The sequence below is a fragment of the Salvia miltiorrhiza genome, chromosome 3, assembly GCF_028751815.1.
Source record: "Salvia miltiorrhiza cultivar Shanhuang (shh) chromosome 3, IMPLAD_Smil_shh, whole genome shotgun sequence".
NCBI classification, from domain to species: Eukaryota; Viridiplantae; Streptophyta; class Magnoliopsida; order Lamiales; family Lamiaceae; genus Salvia; species Salvia miltiorrhiza.
This window is the reverse complement of record NC_080389.1, coordinates 44,179,435-44,205,853: the sequence shown is the minus strand read 5'-3', so window position 1 is coordinate 44,205,853 and position 26,419 is coordinate 44,179,435. Positions and strand designations below refer to the sequence as shown.

The window sequence follows — 26,419 nt, the reverse complement described above, 5'->3', positions numbered from 1 at the left end:
TTCTCAGAATCCCTCTCGTTCGGGTGTGTTCCGGTTCATCCCTGTGCCCCTCTGCTTGGAGGTCTTAATCGGAGCCGCTAATTGTCCGTGCCTATTTGCACTGGCGATCACTCCGTACTTCGTCCCCGGGCGTCACAAGTTTAACAATATACATTTTGCGGTTACTTACCGGAGGAGGTGCTGGATATCACTACAAGAAAACAATACTCATGCGACCAAATTTAACGACCGAAAATTTCGATCGTTAAATCCTCGGCGTTCACGACCGAATTTTAAAATATGACGATCGTTTTTATTAATTTTTTTTGTTTTTTATTTTTTTCAATATTAACGACCGAAAATAAACGCCCGTTATTCACCCAACGATCGTTTTAACGATCGAAAACTGGTATTTAGCTTTTTAAATTTATTTTTGATTTAATTTTAAGTTAACGACCGTTTGAAACGGGGGGAGGTCGAGAGGCAATTGGCAGAGCTGCGTGAGATACAGAGGGAGGTCACGCCCGAGGACGTGGATCGTGTCTTCCAAGAGGTCGTCGCTCCTGATTCGAGGGGGCACGTCATGGGATTAGGTCATTACTTCGTCCCATGACACCGACACGAGCACGCAGCCCACCAACACCTCCCAGTTTCCCCCTGGTGTTGCTTCTTAGGCTGAGCTCTCTAGATTGAGGGATGAGTTAGAGCAGAGCAGATGAAATGAGGAGGCTTGGAACGAGGTTATCGCGCAGATGCAAGCACAGATCGCGATGCTCATGCGATCATATCGACCACCGGATTGCTCTGATGCTTTGAATGCGACTCACCCGGATCTTTGATGGCTATTTTTGTTTAGTTTGATTTATATTGTTATATAATTGGAAAACAAGAAATATAAAAACTGAAATAATAATAATAATAATAATAATAATAATAATAATAATAATAATAATAATTAATTAATTAATTAATATATATACTTGTCATTTTAATTAACACAAAATTACTACAAAACTCATAGTCTTATGGAATGAAATATAAAATTTATACATGGATTGGGCTATATATATGGATTTCGGCCTGATATTATTAAATTGGGGTTTATTAAAAAGTGAAAAGGAAAAAACATCCCTTGAAAGCACAAGATGCAGACTAAGGGCAAAAAGCTTAAAAAGCAAAGGAGAACAACTCAAAAAGGAAAGTCAGGATCATTATCCAAATCATCCGACCAACGCCTATGGACGACATTATTCATTGCAATCATACTAGGCCTATTGGTGACGTCAACCACAAACTCCCTCGGCTTGTTACCCATTTCTTCCGCATTCCTGAGACGACTTTTAATACAACCTTCCGGAATTGCATGTATAGGCTCTCGTCCCTTTACCGAGCCCTTTGGACGACCACGTCCGCGCTTCTGCTCCGAGAGCAACTGCATCCCCTGATTAACTTGCTCCTCTAACCTAATAATACGACTCGCCATGTCATCCGGAGAAGAAATGAAATTATTATCAAAATCAACTTCCTTAATCGGCGAATTAACCCGCTGGCTCGCTGAATCTTCTGCCCCAACTACCGGTTGTTGCTCTATCATCGCTCCACTATTCGTTCCAGAATACAACTCCAAAGTCTGCACATTATAGTAGTAATAAATTAAATGAATCAAAATAGTAGTAATAAATTAATAACTACACATTATTTGGTTATTTAATTAATTTGTCTTCTACCGATTTCCATGTGATTGATAGTTGAGTCATTTAGTCATTATTAGACGACAGCTGCCCCATCCCTCCTTCCCTAAATTCTGTATTTAATGGTGGATGGAATGAGATGAGAGTTTCACATCAGAAACAGCCATGCCTTGTCTTCCTGCCATCTTCCTTGTATTTTTGGTGTCTTCATCTTTTGCAGGAACAGCTTACGCTCACAATCTCAGTCGTAGCAGTTTCCCGCCTGCTTTCATATTCGGAGCTGCCTCCGCTGCCTATCAAGTACTCCATTTATTAATCCTTTCAACTTTTTTTTCCAATACTTTATTATACACATTTGTCAAAACAAGAATTAGCAGTATACAATATTAATCGACGTAATCATACTTCTAAATTTGGAATTTTATTTTCCCATTTTCTCGGTATATATCAAAAGTATGAAGGCGCTGCATTTGAAGACGGGAAAGGAGCAAGTATATGGGACACTTTCACCCACAAATATCCAGGTGTTTATATCATTTTTACAAGTTTTTTGTTTACAAAAAAATTCTTCGATCTACTTTTTTTGTGTTTCCTGGTTATGCAAAGCTTAATTTGCTATTTTATTTTTCACATTTAAGATTCAGAAAACATTGCTCAAATGGATTTATAATACTAATACCAGTACTTGGTTACACTGAGTAAAAGTTAAAGGTGTAAGACGCACATGAGGCTAACACACTACAAAAAAACGCGCAAATAGCGACGAAAACTACCGACGGCGGCGCCGCCGCCGGCAATTACCGACGGCACCGCGGCGGCAAAAACGGCGACCCGCCTTTTGACTATTACCGGCGAATTACCGACGGCAAAACGGCCGCCGCTAATTAGCGGCGGTTACGCCGTCGCTAATTTAAATATATATTATTTATTACCGACGGCATTTGCCGTCGGTATTTACCGGCGGCAATCGGCCGCCGCTAATCGCCACCGCCGGTGACATCCGGCGATAGCACAACCGCCGTCCGGCCAACGTTACCGACGGCATTTTTCCGCCGCTAATTACCGACGGCAAATGCTAATTACCGACGGCAAATGCCGTCGGTAATTAATTTTATTTTTTTTAATTTTTTTTTTATTTTTTTTAATTTTTTTATTTATTTTTTATTTTTTTTTCATTTTTTTTCTTTCATTTATCATCTAATAAATTGATCAAAGATAAAAATACAAAAACATTGAAATCAAATATATATTGAAATACAAGTGAAAATTTAAACATTGATTATTACTAATCTAAGATTATTACTAAGAATTCAAGATTCTTAGTAAGAATCTTATAATTATAACTTAAGAATGTTAATTTGATTAGTGATTCACTCATCAATCATCACTAATCCAAGATTATTACTAAGAATTCAAGATTCTTAGTAAGAATCTTATAATTATAACTTAAGAATGTTAATTTGATTAGTGATTCACTCATCAATCATCACTAATCCAAGATTATTACTAAGAATTCAAGATTCACTCATCAATCTCGCCGCCGCTAATTACCGACGGCAAACGCCGTCGGTAATTTTCCGGCAAGTCTCCGCCGTTCAACGGCGGTATTTAACGGCGGAAATGCCGGCGGCTTCGCCGCCGTTAATTGCCGGCGGCGGCCGATCGCCGTCGGTAATGGCGTTGCCGACGAACCATTTAGCGACGGCGAGTTGCCGCCGGTAACGCCGCCGGTAACACTATTTACCGGCGGCCGTCTTTTGTTACCGACGGCATTTCGCCGTCGGTAATCAACGATTTTTTTGTAGTGACATAGCTAGTTCGGTGTGTGAAGAAAATGGGGTTGTTTATAGAAAAACTATCAATTTGATGCATTAATTTCACGCTATTATTGTCATAATTATATGAGCATGACTCTCTCTCCTCCTGTCTACGAAAATGTTTATAATTCCATAATAGCACGAGTTTTAAATAATTGAATGTTGTTAATATCTTATTTTTATTGTAATTTTAAATTAATTAATTTAATTGAATGATAAGTTTAATAATGACAATATCGATAAAATAAGATATAGAGTTATGATTAAGTGAATTATGGGGATAGAATAAGAATATACTTTTATTATAATTTTAAATTAATTGATTCGACTGATAACGATATTTAGAGGTAAATGGTATTAGTAGGTACTGAATGTTATAGTTACTAGGTATACTCTTCTTTCATTTTTATTTATAAAATCTCAATTTAATAATATATATATAGTTAATAGGTATACTTGTTAAGAATGAAAATATGGAATTAATAAGTTTTTTGTGGATGTATCAAAATAATCAAATGAATTATATTTTCACGGATGATAACCTATAATATATTAAAAAGATAACTTTCAATTGGAAATTAAATTCAAAATGGAATGGAAAATTTGTGATTATAATATAATTAAAGGTTAATTTATAAACTATATATTTTTACTATTTTCAATTTTCTTTTCAACTTCTTACTTTTTCTATTTTCTATTCTCTTTTAACTTCTTATTTTTTCTATTTTATTTATTTTCTAAAATTATGAAATTTGATTAATTATAAAATATTTGACATGCATATCAAATTAGAAAGATGATGGCAAAAGCTTTAATTTGATATATGCTAATTAAATATTTGATTTAAAATGTAAAAATTAAATTTATTTCAAGATTAAAACTTAATAAAATTATCTCTCCTCTCTCTCTCTCTTTTGAATAATCTATTTTTTAATTTTATTTTTATTTTTATCATTTTTTTTCTTTTTACTTACATTATTTTCTTATTTATTTTTTCTTTTTCATAATATCAATTGTGAATTCTACTTTATTTTTTATTTTTTATAGTAAACTCAAATATATTTAGTTAAAATTATAATATTTTTTATTATATTTATAATTTTATACATAATAATTGAATTGGTATAAATTTTATTTATATATATACACTAAAATATAAAAATATTTTATGTGCGTTGCACGGGTGAAAATGCTAGTAGTATGTATAACAAAAAGATATATTCTCTCCGTCCATGAAAATTGTAATCTTATTACTATTTTCATTCGTCCACGAAAATTGCATCATTTTTTAGAAACTACCCTTTATATTTAAACATCATTTACACTTGATATTTACAAAAATATCAGTCCTTAAATCTTTTGTTTTCGTGAGCCCAACACCACGAAAGGACAAGAATGACTACTTTTTGTGTGAACTTTTTTACACTAAAAAATACGCTTCCCGCTTCCGAAAAACATGCACAATTTGTCATTTTGGAACGTCTCCCAAAAACATTCACTTTCTAATTTTGGACATCACTCCACTCACAAAAACGTGGGACCTATTTTTCACTCATACACATTCATCTAATATTTTTTAAAACTCGCATCACCATGAGTACACATGTCTTTTAGGTCCCCAATAATCTTGCATCGGGGGCAAAACAGCGGGAAATTCTCAAAACTAAATTCCACAGAAAAGGAGCAATTCCCCCCATCGACAATAAGCGTTTTCGGAATCGGTTGCGTCAAATCCATCTCAACAAGAACACGTACAAATTGGCCAACCTCGCCACTCAAAGACGCAACGTCAGATTTAAGAGGCTGTCCGAGAATAGAAGCAATCCCAACGATAATTTCAGGGTGCCAACATTCCACAGGCAGATAGTAAATACGCACCCAAAGCTACGCATACGACGAAGAAGCTTTATATTAGGGGAGATGGGAACCGAACGAAAACTCTTAGGCGAAAAACCTAGCTTCGCCTCTTGACACAGCCGCCGCTTCTGCCGCCGATCATGGACTCCCGGTCGCCGGAAAGTTTTTCCAACAAAGGGGCGTTGAACCTCTCTCCCGTCTCCGCGAATTTCGACTCTCACAGCAATAGAACTCACGGTAATTCTCTGATATTGGCCAAACCTCCACACAAGTCGGGCAACCATCAGAAGACTGGGTCTTCGAGCGCTGACGCTGCTGGGGACTGCCCCGCCTCTCCACGCCAGTTCACAGGCGGCCGAATGACCCCCTCTGATCAAGGGAAGGCTTTGGACGGATGTTCGGGCGATCTGCACACTCAGGATGCTCATGGGCCTGCCTCTAAAACATATGCAACTGCTACATCTCGGAGGCCGTTGAAAATACCGAATTTAGTAGCCTACCAGTTTCATGATTTGCGACCAACTGAAGAAGGGGATCACTTCTCTCTCAAAATTCCAAAAGAACTTTATCTAAGGAGGTGCAAGCGTTTCAATTCGCTTTGACGGGATGTTTACTGCTGAGTAAAGGCGACAAGCCGAGATCAACGTTGGAATTGAAAGAGGAGCTTCAATCTCTATGGAATATCTCTTCCACTTGGCAATTGATTCCGTGAGGTAAAGGATATTTCACTCTTTGATTTACGACAACAGCGGATAAGGCGATCGCGAAAGGGAAGACGATATGGGAGCTATCAAAAGGTCATCTCCGGTTACGTGAGTAGACACGTAACTTTGACCCTTTCAAAGAAAATTCACCTCTGGCGAATATTTGGGTGCGTATACATTATCTTCCTATTGAATATTGGAACCCACAAGTTATTTCGGGCATTGGTCGATATCTGGGACACCCTTTACGCATTGATAGCGCCTAGGCGGGGCGTGATTTCGGTCAGTTTGCTCGAATCCTCATTGAAATAGATATGTCTCAAGCTTTACCTTCTTCACTTTTAATTGATGGTGGCGAATTCTCTTTTTACGTTGAGTTTGTGTTCGAAAATCTACTCCTATATTGTAACCATTGCAAGATAACGGGGCATGCTCATGATATATGTCGACGTAACAAGGCGGGCATACAGGCGGTAACCCCTGATGATGGTGTGGTTATTAAGGAAGGTATGACTCCTCTTCCTCCTGCTAGTAAGACGACAGCCTCAAATGGTAATCATTGGCATATTGTTAAAGGGCGAGAAAGGGTTTTGGAAACTCCGCATGCTCCTGTTGAGGGTGTGGCGGTGGATGCTCTTGTCACTACTGTGGAGAATTCTTTTGCTGTTTTGAATGATAATCGTGGTGTGGATGGTTATGAAGGTGCGAGGGAATTGGTAGGCGGGGTGTCGGGATTGGGAGTGGAGAAGAGCGCGGCGGCAGGCGCTGAGCATGATACGCCGGCTAGTAGTGATGAGGAGGTGGACAAGGATATTGAGATGGAGATGCCGATTGGGGATCCGGCTGTGATTGTTACGACTGCTGCTGATTTGGAGTCAGAAGGCAATAACTCCCAGACTAAGAGCTTAACTCTTGCAAATGAAGCTCAAAAACTTGAGCAAGTTGGAGAGTTGGTTGGTCAGTAGGCTCAAAAAGTGGATGGTGATTTGGGTGGGCAAAGCAAAGACTCGCCCACTCATGCTCCAGAAGATATTGATAGTCGTATCAGTCGGTTAGAGGAGCAGGTTAGCCAAGGAATGCAAATGCTTGTTGATCAAGCACCGCCTAAGCGACGGGGACGTCCTCCAAAGGGTATGGAGCGTCCGCGCGTTCCACAGCTTTAGGAAGATAACATAAAAAGTCACCTCAGAAATGCAGAGGAAATGGGTCAGAAGCCGAGGGACTTTGTCATTGATCATAGCAGAAGTGCTAGTTTGCGTGTTATGAATAATATCGCCAAAGGCCGTTGGTCGGAGGAAATGGAGATGGACGATTTTATTTATTATTAGGCGTTCTTTTGAATGGGTTTTTAGAGTGCTGAAGCTTTAGGCTAGCGTTTTTCCTTTTTTGCTTTGTTCTTCTATTTGACGAGCTCTTTTTCGAGTCTCGGACCCCTAGTCTGCGTTCTTATGCTTTCAAGGGTCTTTTTTTTTTTATATAAAACCTCAATTTAATAAGTACACATGTCTTTTAAGAGATGATCAATAAAACATATCTCCCAAATACTTTTATTAAAACTTGTGTCCTCTATTCCACAATACATGCAATTTTTATAGACGGAGGGGAGTATAATACTAAGGGTGTGCTTTCTTTAAGGTATAAGTGGCTAAACCCAAAATAGAAATGTTTAAGCCCTTTTTATTTGTTTAATATGTTCCTAATTAAAACCTATTTCTATCTTTCTACTTAATCCTAGCAGCACTCAACTTATTCTCACATTTCTCTCCCGTCTCACATTTCCCTCTCCAATTTTCCTTAAACTCACGGTTGTACCAGCCTTCTCCCTCTCACTCAATTTTTTCCGTCCACAAGTCAGCCGTCAGTTCCCCCTCTCTCAAACTCCGCCACTGCGGTCTAAGTTCGGTGAGGCCTCTCTCTTCACCTCTTTGATTCACAGGAGAAATTTCGGTGAGGCTAGCGCACATCAGTTGACGATATCGTACCCATGCCGCCTCTTTCTTTCACCTCTTCGACCACAAGAGAAATACTCACAAAACTTGTACCCTAAATTCGACGCCCTAACTCTCATTCATCACAGACCGCCGTCGCCGCCGCCTTGCTCGTTTGCCACGCTGTCATACCTCTGGATTTGGCGGAGAAAGAGCGGCCAAAGACGCTACCGCCATCGACAGCAGGAGCTTTGGCAGTCGCTGCTGACAGCAACAGCCTCACCTAGAGCCGCCCCTTTGAAGTCGACACGTGTGGGTCTTACGCCACTGCCTCTTTGCAGTCGACGAGCCACCATTTAACATCTCACCCTCTGGATCGACGGAATGTATTGTTGAAAAAATTGGTTTGGTTATTAATATATTAAGATAATTACGACATTTAATAATATTAAATTCTAGTGGGCCACACTCAATTAAAACAAAGTCATCTTCTTAATCTTCGTGTCCAAAAGAAAGTGACCATTTTTATTGGGATGAAGGGAGTATTTTTTAAGTACATAAATTACAAAAAAGATAATAATTAAAAATATTAAAAATTATAAAAAAAATACAATATGGAGAAAACAATAAAGCTAACTAAATCCTTTTTAAATTTTAACAAATATTTTTAAATAAATTAATGTTGAAAGTATTTAACCTTTTTTTTCTGAACATATCTTATGCAAATAACACTACTTATTTTAATTTGTTGCGACACTTTTCTAGGAAAAATAGCTGACAGGAGCAACGGGGACGTGGCTAACGATTTCTATAATCGATATAAGGTATTATAAATTGATTCCCTTTCTTTTTGAGTAAATATCATATTAAACATCAAATTATTAGTTTTGTATCAAAAATATCTTGAGTCCATTTTTCGATCTTCGGAATTATGATGTGATTCGCTGGATGCCATCGTGTAATTTAAATTTTATTATTTTGAATGACATGACACAAAACAACGTCTTTTTGTGCTATATCATTTAAAATAGCGACATTGTTTTGTGTCACATGAGTTGATTCAAATCGCATTGAAGGTTAGTTTATCCAACGTCGACTTAATTTTTTTAAACGATATGGCATAAAATGATGTGGTTTTATGCCATGTCATTTATAAAAATAAAATATAAATTATACGATGACATTCGATAAGCCACATCATGATTTCGAGGACCGCAAAATGGACACAAGATATTTTTTATACTAACCTAATAGTTTGGGGATTTTAAAAATATTTCTTATAATTCGGGACATTTTTTATAATACGGATAAAATTTGGAGTTTAATATGATATTTACCATTTCTTTTTCTATTTTTGCGTTTCTTATCCCATTTTTATTTTTATTTTTGTTTTGTTTTGTGAAATTGATTATACAACTTAAACAAAAGATGAGCAATTCTCATTTTATTTTTCTTATGTCTTAAGCAGAATAATTCAACCAAGAAAATTATCTGCTTATTGACTGTTTAGATTGGTTTTGTAATTATAATTTAATTGTTAGGAATAAAAATTAACTTGTCTCACCCATTGACTGGTTGCTATAATTAAATCTAAAACTTGTTTGTAAGTTTAATCAAATTAGCTACACTGAAAATACAACTTGTATCTGAAACCGAAATTAAGCTAAAAGAGGTATATGTTGTCGTAAAATAATATTATTGGGGTGTGTTTGCTTTTTATCCCTCTAAATATAGGGATAACAAAAATTTATATCTTTAAATTATCCCACATTTTACACAAATACCGTTTTTCTTCCTTATTTTCACTTCAAGGAGAGATAATATTATCCCTCCATTTTTGAAGTTTTACTCACAAAATTTTAATGAAGCTATAGAGTTCATCTCCTTTTAGGTGCCGGGAGTATTTTCGTGTGCCGCTCTTTTGAGTTTTATTGCCTAAGGTTTGCCTTGCTGTGTTTTTATCTCTTGTACCAAATAAAAATTAATTAAATCCTGAAAGTGTAAAAAACAAAAATGAAATATTGAATTCCATCACAGTAATCTAAAGTTGATACTAATAGTTCAAACCAAAATGATTTATTTTAATATAACTTTAATGGCATTGGCATGTTAAACTTATTTTAATATTTTGATTTACTGCACTGCTCTTATGTTTATTTATTGGGCAGGACGATGTGGAGACTTTGAAGTCCATCGGAGTGGATAGTTTTAGAATGTCTATTTCTTGGTCACGGATATTACCTCGTAAGATTATTATGAAAGTACTTTTATGCTTTATTTTATCTGTTTTACGTAATTCCACTCTCGAATGAATCAGAAAGAAGGATAGGATAAAACTTCACAGAAAACGTTGAGTACCAACCTCTCCTACCAAATTAATTGCTCATTTGAACAATAAACAACTAACAATTTATTTTTTAATGATTTAGAAGGATGGAGTGGTGGTGTTTGAGTCTTAGAGCTTACTGCTTACCAACTGAAGTTTGAAGTTCGAACTATTTAAATATCCCCTTCTGTACTAGAAGAAACATTTCCAATGATTGAAATTAACAACAGAAAATTTCGATCGTTAATTTAGCCACTCTAATGACTGACTAACGATTGTTTCATGATCAATTTTTTTAATTTTTTTTAACTATCGAAATTTCGATCATTATTTGTTTTTTAAGTATTTTTTTATTTTTTTAATGGCTGAAAATTATGTCGTTAATATTTTTTTAATTTTTTTAAAATTTTATTATTTTTTAACGATAAAAAATTCATTAATATTTATTTATTTGAATTTTTTTTAAATTGTTTTAATCACCGAAATTACAGTCAGTAATATTATTTTTTTTATTTTTTATTTTTTTTATTTTTTTTTGTTAAAGACCGAAAATTCGATCGTTAATATTTTATTTTTTTTATTTTTTTATTTTTTTAACAATCAAAAATTCGATTGTTAATATCAATTTTTTTAATATTTTTGTAATTGGTCGTTATTTCGGTCGTCAATTCGATCATTAATATTATTATTTTTATTATTTTTTAATTATTTTTATATTTTATTCTTATTTTAAAATCATTGAGAATTTCTTAAAATTGATCGTTATTTTTTTACAATAATATTTTCTTTTTCTAAAAAATATTAACGATAATATTAATTTTTTGATTATTTTAAAATCGACTGTTATTTTTATCATCACTCTTTCACCAGCACCACAAGATCTTAGATACGCATGTTCTATACGGGTGACTAATCGAAAGAAACTTCAAGGTTAATTGTGTTTGACTTAGAGCATGCACTATTTAAGACGAGTGGGTGACTTACTGGGAAGTTCGTCAAAACGTACGCAATTAAATCCAAAATACATTAGAAATACTGAAATACTTGTAGGTTAAAAACCTAGATTGTTATTAAAAAATAATAATAACAATCGAATTTTCAATCATTAAAAATAAAGAATAGCCAAAAAAAATACAACCAAAATTAATACTATAACCACCAAATTTTCGGTCGCTATTGGGTTGTCAAACTTAACGATCGAATTTTCGGTCGTTAACCGTATTACTGATCGTTTTTTCGATTTTAAAGCCGCATTTTCTGGTAGGGTAAGAGCTGCAATTTATAGAATTGCGATTGTGTGTATTGATGTGGCCACCCTAATTATTGATAATTATCAATTAATAATTTTAAATATGAATCAATAAAGTTTTACTACGCATGGATTACTAATTCTTTTATAAATTTAATTAATCTCAATTAATTAATTTAATTAATACTAATACTTAAAAGGCCGGTCATACATGAGTCTTTTATCTAATTTTAAACGCAAATTCTCCTGTGCACCCGGGTGTGTATAGTGTCATTTTGATAACATGATAGTGTCATTCAATATAGTGTTAGTGTCATTTCACGACAGTGTTATTTATATAACATGATAGTGTCATTTGTAAAATAAAATAGTGTTAGTGTTAATATCATTTAATGCAAGTGTTAGTGTCATTTTGCACTCGGGTGCATGGTACACCCAGGTGCACTGTAGACCACCTCAATTTTAGATACCTTTTTTAGAAGGTCTAATTTAAATACCTGAAGATACGAGACCTTTACAACATAAGGCAACTTAAAAATTAGTTTAAATTGAGTAGTTTATATTTTTTATAAAACATACTTATTTATTTATTTTTGTTTATAATTAGTGCAATCTAAAATAAAATATTTTCAATCTTCAAAAACAAATAATTCATATATATATAGAGTTAGGTTCTAGTGAGATTGCTATTTTTCGTGAGAAATGATAATAATGAATAATCCAATGTATAGTGTTGAACAATGATATTTAAAAAATTAGTAAAATTTTCACTTCCTCCAAAATTCGGACCAAGGTAAAAATTTTCCTTCTCCAAATAAATATCAGCAATACAATACATTAAATCAACACTTACAAATGAATCTAAAATCTCATCTTATATGAAGAATCTCATTGGAACGATTCCTTATATATATATATATATATATATATATATATATATATATATATATATATATATAGGGTGCGGTTATAGTGAGAACCACACTTATCGTGAGAACATAAGAATCATTAAAATCAATGCATCTACTATATAAATTAATGCATTCGCTATTAAATTTAATGCATCCGAAAATAATAAATTTTTTGCTCCCTTCAGGATTCGAACCCAGGATCTGCATTCATCCACCAAGATGATGCATCCACCGTAGATCTTGATGATCGAATGGTTTAAAATGGTTCTCTGTTCTAATTTTATTTAGTGGTTCTTATTTGAACCTCTCCCTATATATATATATATATATATAGAGAGAGAGAGAGAGAGAGAGAATGGCATGTATGTGTCTACATATAGCGAGAGAAGAAAGAGAGAGAGAAGATAGAGAGAAAGAGCGAGGGAGAGGAGAGAGAACGAAAGGGAAGAGAGCTAGAGAGAAACGAGAGAGCGAGACAGAGCTTCCCACTTGAAGGTAAAATAAAAATTATAATATGGATGTAAAAAAAAATCCGAAATCGATGGGCCAATTCGAATAGATCGATAAAAAAGGTAGGTTAGGGTTGAAATTTTTTAGCCCGAACCGAAAATAGCCTGGCCCAAAAATCGAGTGGGTTGACCCAATTAATCGAACATTTTTTTTAATAATTGATTTTTAAGCTTTAATGCTTCCTTCGTCCCCCAAACATCTTCCTAATGGAGGGTGATGCGGTTTTAACAAATGTTAATTGTGTATTTGATGAGTGGAGAATGAGTCCCACAAAAAGTGAAGATTGTAAGAGTAAAAGTGAATGCAATTATTTCCAAAAGTATGTTAGAATGATGTTTTGGAGACAGCCCAAAAATAGAAAAAGAGGAAAATGTTTGAGGGATACTTTACTTTTTAATTTGATAATAAGATTTTGATACTTGTAGAATATGTTTAGGTTTTTTCCAACGGTTAATAATAAACATTTATGTTGGGGTCCCGGAGGGTTGACTGACAGGTGTATAGGGGGGAGAATACACATATGGGCTATTTTTTGCAATCAAAACAAACTTAACCAGATTTCAGTTCGAAATAGGTTGTAGACTGATACTGAAAATACTTCAGTAAATTGACATCAGTCAAACACTAAGCTTAACTGATATCCAAGTAAGGCTTCAGTCTAGTTTGTAAAACAGAGTAGAGTTATTAATCTCTCTGACTATCTATTGAGTCGTCAGTAGGATTAATAACTCAACAACGGAATTTAAACTTAATGCGAATAGCCTTTAGAAAAGATTAGTCACTTGTAAAATCCTTAGTTACACTTTTCAGTTAATCTAGTTCAGTTGGAAACAGTTTGGCATAAGTAAAGGAAAAACTGAAAGCAGATAAAGAACACAAGGATTTTTAACGTGGTTCGGAAACATCTTTCCTACATCCACAACCAGATTATTTGTCTGACTTATGCTTAAAGGTGCACAGCAAACCTACCAATCCACCTTGAATTGGATTTAACACTTAGTACGCCCTGACACTATCGTGTCCAATCAGCTAATGATAAGGTAATTGGAGATAGAACCTTTAATCTGAACTCCCTCTGGTTTAACTGGTACCAAGGAAACCATCTTGTTTAGTTTTCTGGTACTAAACAACAACCACTTGGCTTACCTGGTGCAAAGGGACCGTATAGTTTAATTTTCTGGTACTAAACAACAACCACTCAAACTTACTTTTCTCTCGGTTGAAAACGGGTTTGGACTCTTCTAACTAAGACTACTGAGAACATGCTCTCGAGTAATCCATTCTAGGCTTAAGATAAAGCAAGAAGTGCCTAGACTATTAAGAGAGTTTAGGTAATCAGACAGACTGATTTTACAACGATGATTACTCTCTTCTTCGATTCGAAATCTATCTATCTATGAAAATTGCTGGCTCTTTAATTTGGCAGAGCTTCAGCGTATGTCTTCGAATCGGTGAAGATTGCAGTTGTTCCTCAAGCTCTATTTATAGGCGAAGTCTTGAATAGATCCATTGGAGAGATAGTCTTTAGGATTTCTACCGTTGTGAGAGGATGTCACTTCTTGGGTTGAGGTGGCAATCTTCGGATACTCCTTTTGACAGATATTTGAGTTGTCATGTCCTCGGAGTATGATGTTTCTGCATCTTTACACACAAAGGGAAGCTCTGGTACTTGCAAAGACGATCTTCAAATCTTCGCCAATTAATGTTGTTGTACTTGAGCATTTAATGTGGCGTGTTTGAAACTCTTCACTTTAGTCAGATGCAGAATGTCGACTGGTGCTTGATTAAAGCTTCAGTTCAATACTGATACTGCATAGCAAGAATATCTTTGACTGGTGACTGATGACTTCAGTTGGGATGTATCCTTCTGTTTGTCCAGCTAGGTATGCTTCAGTTGTGCTATCTTCGACCTTCAGTCTTTGCAGCTTCAGTCAGAGTTAACGAGGACCAACACACTTGGATCTATAAGAGAGAGATAAACAAGAGAATCTTTACAAATGATTTTGGTATCATCAAAATTAGGACAAGATAATTCATTTATTTCCCAACAATTTATGACATAAAAATCAAAGAAAGATAGTCATTTATGTTAAATGTATATTTAATTCTTATCGGAAACGAAGTTAACACTAGTTATTTTATAAACTTACATTAAAATAACACTAATCTTTGTGTTTAAAACAAAGGCGAAATGTGTTGATTTAAAACATACGGCATATTTTTTATTACAAGAATATGAATATCTGTAAAAAAAATTAAACATATAAAAAAATTCGTAAATTTGCAGGCCCGACGAGCTAGCTCGAAATCGAGTGGGTTAGGGTTAGGGTCAAAATATTTTAGCCTGAAAAATAAATAAATCGATTAACTCGAAAATAATTTGAAATCAAATGGACTGGCTCAAAATTGAGTGGGCTGACCCGATTGACATCCCTAATTGTTGAATTGTCCAGAAAATTTTTCTTTCATGTTCGAATTTTTTTATAACTAAAACAATGCATGAAAATAGTGTAGAGAACCATAATATTTCACATTTTTCCATAAAAGAGAATGCAACCTTATAGAATTCAACTAGTTTAGAGATCCATAATATTGTCGAAGAAGTTACCTATTTTAACATCCAAAAAAATCCAACCAAGTTTTTGAATGACCAAAAACTTTTTCTTTTAATTTTCAAAGAACACTTTGCAATTTCTTGTATTTTTGTTTTTAATCAGGTGGGAAGCTAAGTGCCGGAGTTAACAAAGCAGGGATTACCTTCTACAACAATGTCTTCAATGAACTCCTTGCAAAAGGTGAATCTATTTAATTTATTACCACTAAAAAAAGTTCATAGTTGTATACTTTTTTTCTCCGTTAAATAATTCTACTGATTATAATAAGCTTCTTTTATTTTGGATAAATTAATTTGAAGGTATAATTCCATTCGTGACAATATTCCATTGGGATGTTCCTCAAGCACTAGAGGATGAGTATGAAGGGTTTCTAAGTCCTCTAATTATGTGAGTTCATTTCACAAGACATTGTTTCTTATAATTATATGACCAACTAAATACATACATAAGAATTATAAAAGTAAAATAAATATTTTGGTGACAGTGATGATTTCAAAGACTTTGCGGAGTTATGTTTCAAAGAATTTGGTGACCGAATTAAGAATTGGATTACATTTAATGAGCCATCGATTTTCATTAACGGTGGTTATGTTGGAGATGTTGGAAGCCTAGCACCAGGAAGATGCTCCGATAGAGCCAAATGCGCACAAGGCAATTCAGCAACTGAGCCTTACATTGTTGGACATAATCTACTTCTTAGTCATGCACAAACTATCAAATTATACAAGCAAAAATATCAGGTTAATTAATTTTTACTCTTATCTAATTATTGAATAATTTATTATCTTTGTGCACATATCAAGATATTATGACAAAAATTTGTTATAGGGAGATCAAAAGGGAAAAATAGGGATAACCTTGTTGACCGAATGGTTTGTACCATATTCAAATAGCAGGCTTGATGTTGAAGCATCACAACGAGCACTTGACTTCAACTATGGGTGGTAAGTAAAATTTAGTTGGACTATATTTTTAATTATATGATATAGTATTACTTAATTATTTTCTTTAATATTATTTCATCCTCAGGTTTATAGATCCTCTAGTTTATGGGGATTATCCAAAGATCATGAGAAGTATAGTGGGAAATCGATTGCCAAAATTTACTAAGGAGGAGAAGGCATTGTTGAAGGGATCTTTTGACTTTTTGGGATTGAATTATTATACTTCAAATTATGCAGCCCATGAGTTATCTCGCAATGGAAATATTAGCTATACAACAGATATCATGGCTCGCCTTTCAAGTAAGTACTCCATCCCTTCTCATAAGAGAATTCACTTCTTTTTATTTTGGGACATTAATTCCACAAGAGTGTACATTTTTCACAAAATAAAATTTGACCATTACGCATTCCTCCCTTCATAATAAAGTGGATCACTTTCTTCATTTTCAATACACTCATCTAATATTTTAATTAAATTTGTGTCATCAAAAGTGATGCACACTCTTTTGGGATACAGGGCGGGAGTATATGTTTTCAAATTTAACTTTAAATTTATTTGATCCAACCTAGCGTAACCATTTAACTAATTCAATGAATTTATAGGATTTTCGACCATTGAAGCAATTTGTATATTATCATAAAATTATGTTCTATGTGTTCGAGATATATAATATACTAGTGACTGAGAAATTAAATTTTTTGAAAAGAATTCCAACTTATAAAGTAGTTGAATTAGAAGCACATTTAAAAATTGATAATGGGGTACATTGAAAAATAAACACTTTTTTTTATGGTGGTGTCGGTGTTACGATGGTGAACGAAAGAGTCAGAAAAGGGAAGTGGAAGAAAACAGATATATTGAAGTATTTAGTTTTATTTTTCACTTGCATCGCACAAGTACAGATACAGTAAATTTGTTTTAACTATTTAATCATTTTAAACTTATTTAATTTTAAATTGGACTTAATACATTATACGAATATAAGAAGAAGAAAAAAAATCTATTTACATATATATATTTACAGTAAATTTAGACATGCATGTTACCATTTGATTAATTAAAATAGTTCATACCATGTCGTAATTTAATTTATGTTTTTACTATTTTATTTTAGGTTCCAAAAACGGTGTGCCTATTGGTCATCCTGTAAGTTTTCATCATGGTGTGTAAATACATAAACTTTGGATCAATTTTAATTTTTAACATAATTTTTTAGAAATATCAAATAATAAACTTTTAATTTGTTTGAAATTTATCACGGAATAAATTTTTCCCAAATTAAAACTGACATGAAATAGAAATTAATGTGGCAAATTCAAACTAACGGTTGTTTTGGTTGTCACTTTAGTTTCAATTTGTTATGTCAATGCCACGCGGATTTCAATTTGCATATTAATGTCATGTTAGTTACAATTGGGAGAAATTTTACTATGTGAAAATTTTCAAACGTGAAAAATTTCAAATAAATTAAAAGTTAATGTATTTTTAAAACTTTTTAAAAATTTATATTTAAAACTAAAATTCGTTCAACGAGGATATATTTACAAGCCAATAACTTTAATTTCATTTTCCATGACATTGTCACGTAAGTTTCACTTTAAAGAAAACTTTATTTCGTGATAAACATCGAACAAGTTAAAAATTTATGTATTATTTGACATGTTTTAAAGTTAACGTTAAAACAAAAATTGGTTCAAAGTTAATGTATCAATAATTCATTTTTTTTTAATTAGTTGTTTCATTTTGTTTAATGATTATTATAATGTCTTAATATTATATCTCAGACTGGATCGAGCGCGTTTTATGTCTATCCCGAAGGATTTTATGAAGTTTTAGTCTATACGAAGGATAAGTACAAGAGTCCTACCATTTATATTACGGAAAATGGTATGCAAAATACTTTTTAATAATTATTAAATTTATTCTTAAGGTGCGTTTACTTTTATGGAAAAGGAGAGAAAAAGTATATTTTTATCCATTTTCCACCATTTTCACATGTTTACTATAATGGAAAATTTTCTTCGGGTAAGGTGGAATATTTTCTCGGGCAGCTCTTTTTCACTCATTTTCTCTCCAATGTTAGATAATATTATTCTATGGTAGAGGTGTGAAAATATTATCCAATATTTTCTCATCTTTTAATCTCTAGTAAACATATGATAAAATAAGGAAAAAAAAAATAATATTTTCTCATCTTTTCTTATCCATCTTTTTCCAATGAAAATTTTACAACCAAAGTAAACGCACCTTTACAGTGATTTAGTTTTACTTTTAACTTTTTGAATCCATTAGTTTATCTTTAGAGCATCCATATTGGTTGAGTAAGACATTGACTCATTCATGCTCCAGGATCACTTTTGAGTCAAGGCATGCATTGATTTGACTCATCCTGCTCATTCTATAAAATTAGCTTTGATTTTTGGCTTTTTAATTTAATTTAAATGACGATAGTTTAAATAACACAATTCCTTAAATTAAAATTGCATTAATTTAAATTATAAAAATTAAAGTAATTAAGAAAATTGAAAATTAATCATAATGAATATGATGGATCATTTTAAAGTTTAGCAAAAGTTCAAACTAATTCATCATTTTAAAGTTCAACAAAAGTCTAAAACATCAAAAACCCATTACTTTTAACTCAAACTAACAAAAATCGTAAAATAATTATTTCTCTCTCTTCAATGCCGCTTCACCATCTTCTCTCTATCTTTCCTTCTCTCCATTAATGGCGGCTACTTCAGTTCAGGTATGTGCTTATTTTTATTTTTATTTTCTTTTTAGCTCGTATAAACACACATATATTATTTTCGCCGAACGAGCCAAGCTCGTTGAGATGAGTCGTGCCACCATGATCTGCATCGAGAGGCTCATCGTCATGGCTGACTCAAGCCGGTAGATGAACCTCAACGATGTGGATGTTTTATTGAGTCAATACATACATTCGAGGCATCAACAAAAATAGAGTACGAGTAGGTAATAATTTAATCTAAAATTTTCTATCACATAGAAGATCTACCAATTAAATATCTCAAATATTAAAAATAAAAAATAAAAAATCATTTATCTCATATTGTTGTACTTTGTGTATTTATATTTGTTTCTAACATGTATGTGGAATATGTGCCTTCGAAGTCCCAAGTCACCCAACGATACCCTTTTGTTGAATTTTAATATTTCATTTATTTATCATTTAATTTTCATATTTTAGTGTCTTTAATGTTCTATTCAGGAATTCCGGATCGCAATAATGTTACCATCAAACAAAGCATTCAGGACCCACAACGAATTGATTTTTACATTCGCCATTTACGAGCTCTTCAAAAAGCAATTCGGTATGTATACTCAACTCCAAAAAAAAACATGAAGAATTCGCCGATACTTTTTATTCTTTTTTTAGAAAAGAATTCCCTGATACTTAAGTAAGAGATTTTCATAAAACCTTGAATTTAATGTTAGTTCAGTGGTGGTGAGTCAAAGTGGGTGGCCGAAACATTTCCGAAACACGCATGCTCTCTCTCTCGTGAGTCAAAGTGGGTGGCCGCCCACCAGCTTTGATTTTTCCGTTTCGCGCCGCTGACCGGCGCTTCACACCCGCGCGCAGTCGGATCCCGGCCACCAGACCTTGACGCTTCACGGTCTGCCGCCACCGAAGGAAGATCCGGCGCGACTTGCAGATCGGCAGCAGCGGCGAACGGCAGAACGAGCAGCAGCGGCGACCGGCAGCGCGGCGACTTGCAGATCCAGCAGCAGCGGCGACCGGCGATCCAGCAGCAGCAGCGACTTGCAGAGCGGCGACCAGCAGTCCAGCCGCAGCGACTTGCAGCGCGGCGACCGGCAGATCCAGCAGCAGCGGCGACTTGCAGAGCGACGACCGGTGCAGAGCAGCAGCGCGGCGACCTGTGCTCCAGCAGCAGCAGCGTGGCGAAGGCCCGGCGTTGACTACGCCACCACCCCGACGCTGCTCGCCGCACGCCTGAACCGGTCTCCCAAATCTCCGCCTCCGGAAGGCCTTCTTCGTCGGAGATCAGCCATGGTTCTCTCGCCGACGCCGCTCTCCGGCGCCGCTAAGAGAACTGCTTCCTCTCTGTCGCCGACTGCTTCAGGAGCCCGTGGTTTTCCTGAGAAACCTGATAGCCTTCGCCTGCCACAAATCTCAAACAACTTTTATCAACAGCCGAGGGATTTGGAGCATGGGAATTTGAAACTTGTTGAGGTTTGTTTATCGGATAATCCATCAGGATCTGGAACTACCTCTACAATTACGTCTAAAGGAACAGCTTCGGTGCCTAACTTCACAAAACAGCCGCCACCAGAGGGTAGGGTTTCATACGCCTCGATCATGCAACAACGGGTTGATCGACCTCCAGATTTACCAGCACATAAATTCTCAGCTCTTAAGGCTGAGAAACTCGCCGATGGGTTCTCTCTCACCATTCCGAAACAGATGTATCAAAAACGTATTGCTGAATTCGAATTCTCTGTTATTGGAAGGGTATTACTACGGAAAGGAAGCAAGCCACAGGCGACACATCAGTTGAAGCTTGAACTCAACAATTTGTGGGGTATCCAATCAGAGTGGAAGCTTCTCACTCTGGGTAAGGGTTTTTTCACCATGAAATTCTCTAATCTTGAAGATAAAAAACTTGCGAAAGCTAAAATTGTTTGGGATTTGGCTGCGGGTTCCATTCGCCTCCGCGATTGGGTTCCATGTTTCAATCCCTACAAGGAAGTCTCTTCTATTTGTCAAGTTTGGGTTCGGATTTATTACCTTCCGAATGAGTTTTGGGATCCTGAGGTAATAACAGCAATTGCTAGAATTATTGGTTTTCCAATAAAAATTGATGGTGTATCAGCTCATGGAGAGGTCGGCCATTTCATTCGTGTGCTAATTGAAGTGGATCTCGCTCAGCCATTGCAGGAATCGATGCTTATAGATTGTGAACATCCTTTCTATGTCGAGTTTAGCTATGAACAATTGTCTTTCTTTTGCTCGAATTGCCGCATCACTGGACATCAGGTGGAAAAGTGTACAAAGCTTAAGCGGAAGGACATCCAGGACAGTAAAGAAGCTCTGATCGAGTCTGCTACTGATTATGAAAACAAGAGCAAGAAGGTTAAGCCTAAAGCTCAACTAGCTGATAAACCTGCTACGGCTTGGTCAAAGGTTACCGAACAGGCGGTAAAAAAACAGATTGTTGTTCAGGTTCTTGAGAAAGAGGCTGTTGAGACGCGGAACGCATTTCAGGCTCTTGACTTGGAGAATAATGCGGAGACTGTTTTGGATATGGGCGTTGATCCTATTTCTGGAATGTCTTTCGGGGTTCATTTATCTGGCCCGGATTTGTTGGATAAAATCCTGGTTCCGGTTCAGGGGGTTAAAGATGTGATTATTAAAGATAGTGACTTAGTCATTAACGAGGAGGACTCGGATGTGGAGGAAACTTTGGAGATGGAGGCTCCGAATGGCGCGGGTTTGAACAGCCCGATTATGGACGACACAGTTGTTGATCTCGAACGTGACCCAACTTTGGACAAAAGAGGGGGTGTTTCGCATGAAGGTAACAAGGATTTGTCCGCTCTGGGCCCGGACAATATTGCTAGTCGCATTAGTCGGTTAGAAGAGCAGGTTAATCAGGGGATGCAAATGCTCTCGGACAAAACGACCAAGCGGGGACGTGGCCGCCCAAAGGGCACGGGAAAGGGCATGGGAAAGGAGCCGATGCAAGCGGTTCCGGAAGGTAGCATAAAAGGTCGTCTCAGGAATGCGGGTGAAATGAGCTACAAGCCGAGGAACTTTGTAGTTGATTGTAGCAATAGTGATAGCATGAGGGCAATGAATAATATAGTAAATAGACGTTGGTCAGATGAGATGGAAGACTATCCTGAGTTATGGGATTGCTAGTGTCTTCAGGATTCTCAGCTTAACGATCTCTTTTCGAGTTTCGTGCCCTTAGTCTGCGTTTTGTGCTCTCAAGGGTTTTTTTTTCTTTTTCTTTTATAATAAACCTCAATTTAATAATAAATGTTAGTTCAGTGGTATTTATTTGTTGTGCAAGAGTCCCCAAAATTAGTTTTAACAGGGTGCATTTACTTTGATCGTGAAATTTTCATTGAAAACGATGGATAAGAAAAGATGAGAGAATATTATATATATATATATATATATATATATATATATTAGGGTTAATAACTGAAAAAGACACGAACTATCACCAGATTTGCTCATTACACATGACCTTCAAAAATAGCTCTACAATACATCACCTTTTAATTTAGTTGCAATTTGCACACGGCGAAAGTTTCGGTAACTCTTAAGTTTGACCGGCGATGACGTGGACAATATTTAACATTACATGGCATTACTTGTGGCTTTTTTTACACGCTGACAAGCCACGTGGGAAAAACGACGTCGTTTTGCTATATTTTGAAAAAAAAAATCAAAGCCGATTAACGAACACCCATGTTCTTCGTCTCAGCAACCAAAGAAAATCAAAGAAATCAAAGAACCGGAGAAATCAAAGAAATCACAGAGTTAACAACAACTAAAGAAATCACAGAGTTAACAACAACTAAAGAAATCAACAAATCTGAAGAAATCATAGTTAACAACAACCATAGAAATCAAAGAAATCACCGGAGAAATCAAAGAACTGGAAAAATCAAAGAAGAACCGGAGAAATCAAAGAAATTGACCCCGACACCAGCGTCTCAATCCGCACATTCGCGCCGCGCCAATGAGCTCCGCCACAGAAACTCCCACTCGTCGTCTACATCCACGGCGGCACCGATCCATGGCTCAACGAGTACGCCGACTTCTGGACAGAAATTTAACTACCCACCGCCCAGCCTTCCCCTTTATCTAGAAAACTTCAGTAACCCTACCTCAGCCTCCCTCCCCCCTACAACTCCGACGTCGACGCAGCAGACCGGCGCCCACCTCCCCGGCTTCTCCTCCGCCGCCAACAGACCGACGACACCGCCCCTCATCTCTCATTCTGACTCAAAACACCAAAATCCCCAAAAATTCTCCCAATTTCAGAAACCCTTCTCCTTAAATCCCTGAATCTCTTTGAAATTCCCTCTCCTTTCTGTCACACGTCAACAGCCAATGGTTGTCGCCGTTTCACCCTCGATTCACAGTGAGAATCGCTGCCCTACTCTCATCCGGTGAGGGTGTCGAGATTTGGTGCCTGAAGATTTGGGGGTTACTGTATTGAGAGGGAAAGAGATGATAACGTTTTTTCTCTTTTTTTTTAAAAAAAAAATTATAAGAGCTTGACAAAAAGATGTCGTTTTACTACATCGTCGGTGTGTCCACGTCTGCAAAGTCCGAGAGCCACGTCAACACCGATCAAGGTGGTGATCAACGCGTGTGCAATTTACAATTAAATTAAAAGGTTATGTATTCTGGATCTAATTTTAAAGGTGATGTGCAATATAAAAATCCGGTGATAGTTCATGTATTTTCCGGCTATTAACCCTATTCTTCATCCTATATTTATTAGAAATATAAAGATGAGAAAATATTGGAAAATATTTTCACACCACTACCCAAACATAATATTATCCAAGATTGAAGAGAAAATTAATGAAAATAAGCTGCTTAGAAAATATTCTACCCTACTTGAAGAAAATTTTCTATCATAGCAAACATGTGAAAATAGTAGGAAAAAAAGTGATCAGATATATCTTTTCTTTTCCATCGTAGTAAATGCACCCCGGTCATTTCTATCTATATGTGGTTCATGATTTTGTAAAAATGATCAAAATCACTGTGAATTATATGACAATAAGAAATTATAGGAATAGCTTGGACACACACACACACAATATTAATCTAACAGCTACATAATATTTTCTGAATATTTATATATATACCAATATTTGTCATGCTAGGAATGGAGTGAATGTGAAGGGGTTTTTTGCATGGAGTTTTCAAGATGATTATGAGTGGAATTCAGGATATACACTATTATTCGGCTTTTATTACGTGGACCGTAAAAATGGACTTCAACGAATTCCCAAGCAATCCGCATTTTGGTTCAAAATTTCCTTAGCAAGAAGTAAAACAAAACTACTCTTGCCTCCTAAATGTTCTTATTTAGAGTGGCTTGTGACTTAAGTTTGAATCTTCCTTTATGATGATTATATATAGTGGTCAGTGAATTGGCACTATATTTGAAAGGAGCTAGCATTATGAGAAAAGAGATCTACATACACTTTATGTTCTACATGATCCTAAGAAACTCAATGTTGCACGTTTTATTATTCCATATATGAATGTGATTTGTTGTAATAATTTTTTCCTTATTTGTGATCTTTTACCTACTTATGATTAGTTGCATGTTTTTCTTTTCTCCATATTAGATGGAGCATATCATTTTCACGTACAAATTATGTACTTGTTTATATCGTGATTGCCGATTGCCATGAACACAATAGCTAATAAAATCATGTTCCAGTGCTTAATTTGTAGTTTTCACGGGAAAGACTTTTTTTTTAATAAATTGTTGAAATATATTGATGTAAAGATCAATTAAGTATTTAATACTCCCCCTCCGTCCTCATAAAATGTATAAAATTTGTCATTTTCGTCCACCCACATAAAATATACCTAGTCTATTTTTGGTAAGTTTTCTACTCACAATAAAATGGGATCCTTACTCTACTTACAACACATTCAACTATTTTATTAAAAACCGTGTCATTTAAAATGAGATACTCCCTCCGTCCCACAAGTTTTGAGTCATTTCTTTTGGGCACGAGATTTAAGGAGTTGAAGATTAGTGTTTTAAGTGTATAGGTAATAAAGTAGAAAAGTGATTATATATGTAGGCTTGGTATTTTAATCCTTTTTTATTTTATTTTTCAAAATTATTTTTAATAAACTGAATATATAAATTTGAATTACATTTTTGTTTTTTTTTTAATGCAGAAAATATTTTTTTTATATAATTCCAGAATCTGAAAAAAGAGCAAAATATAGCAAAATTTCAACATTCAAAATTTAAAGAACAACGGACGAAACCTATGATTCAGTGGCAGCACAGGGAAAAACCGGGTAGCGTCGGGGATTTGAGAGAAGGGCAGCGGACGCTGCCCCTACTTGTTGACTGGCCACATATAGCTAAGGGGGAGGAGGCACTGACGGCCAAAGCCTCGACGACTCTCAAGGCATAGGGACAACGGCGCGGTGGCGGCTGACGAGCTCCAGATGGCGAAGTTTGGCTTGAAGGTGGCAACCATGAAGAGTCAGTGGCAGTGAACTCGAAGGAGGGGGAAATTAGGGTTCAGATCGTGATATGAAGATAAGAGCTTGGGAGAGGGAAAAGGAGAAGGGGGTGGCGCCTAACTGCGTGGACCAATCACCAAATTTTTAGAGGCGTAGGCGACTGGAATCGAAGAGAACAGGGAGGGCTAGGGCTCGATCTGATATTTTGTTGAAATTAAGAAATGGGTACGCTGAGTTGTCAGTGTGAGTAAGATGAGAGGGAGGAGGAGAGAGCGGCGCCTAATGGACACTTAGGGCGTGTTTGGTTTCCTGGCTTTAATGTAGCAAGATTAATTAAATCTACCTAGTTTCGCTAGATAACTCAAGTTTAATTAGTCTTAATAGTGTGTTTGGCTCGCTTGATTGCTTCATAATATTCATTGTTAACCTATTTGGTTTCTAGTGTTACACTCTTAATAACAAAGTAAACTACCGATTCTATCCTCGCAAATATTTCATAATGCCTATAATACCCCCGTTCTTTTAAGAATCTCTAAATCTAAATTTTTCCCCCGATTTCTTCATTTCCGTAAACACATTTTGGCGTGAATTGTTCTTGGCAATTCAGTTGTAGGGCACAATTTTTTCCCGCGTGCATAAGTTCTTCACCTTC

General features: G+C 35.6%; 1 protein-coding gene across 1 annotated transcript; it reads left to right on the top strand.

Moving 5' to 3' along the window:
- The first annotated feature begins 1,716 nt into the window (after positions 1-1,716).
- Positions 1,717-24,845, top strand: LOC131015949 (beta-glucosidase 12-like). Its single transcript, XM_057944471.1, has 13 exons — positions 1,717-1,970; positions 2,125-2,194; positions 8,742-8,800; positions 10,145-10,220; positions 15,690-15,767; positions 15,887-15,974; positions 16,072-16,327; positions 16,416-16,531; positions 16,617-16,831; positions 17,647-17,678; positions 18,317-18,419; positions 19,765-19,867; positions 24,432-24,845. Exons 1-13 carry the CDS (start codon positions 1,836-1,838, stop codon positions 24,655-24,657), a joined length of 1,557 nt encoding a protein of 518 aa, XP_057800454.1. The 5' UTR covers positions 1,717-1,835; the 3' UTR covers positions 24,658-24,845.
- Positions 24,846-26,419: the final 1,574 nt, after the last annotated feature.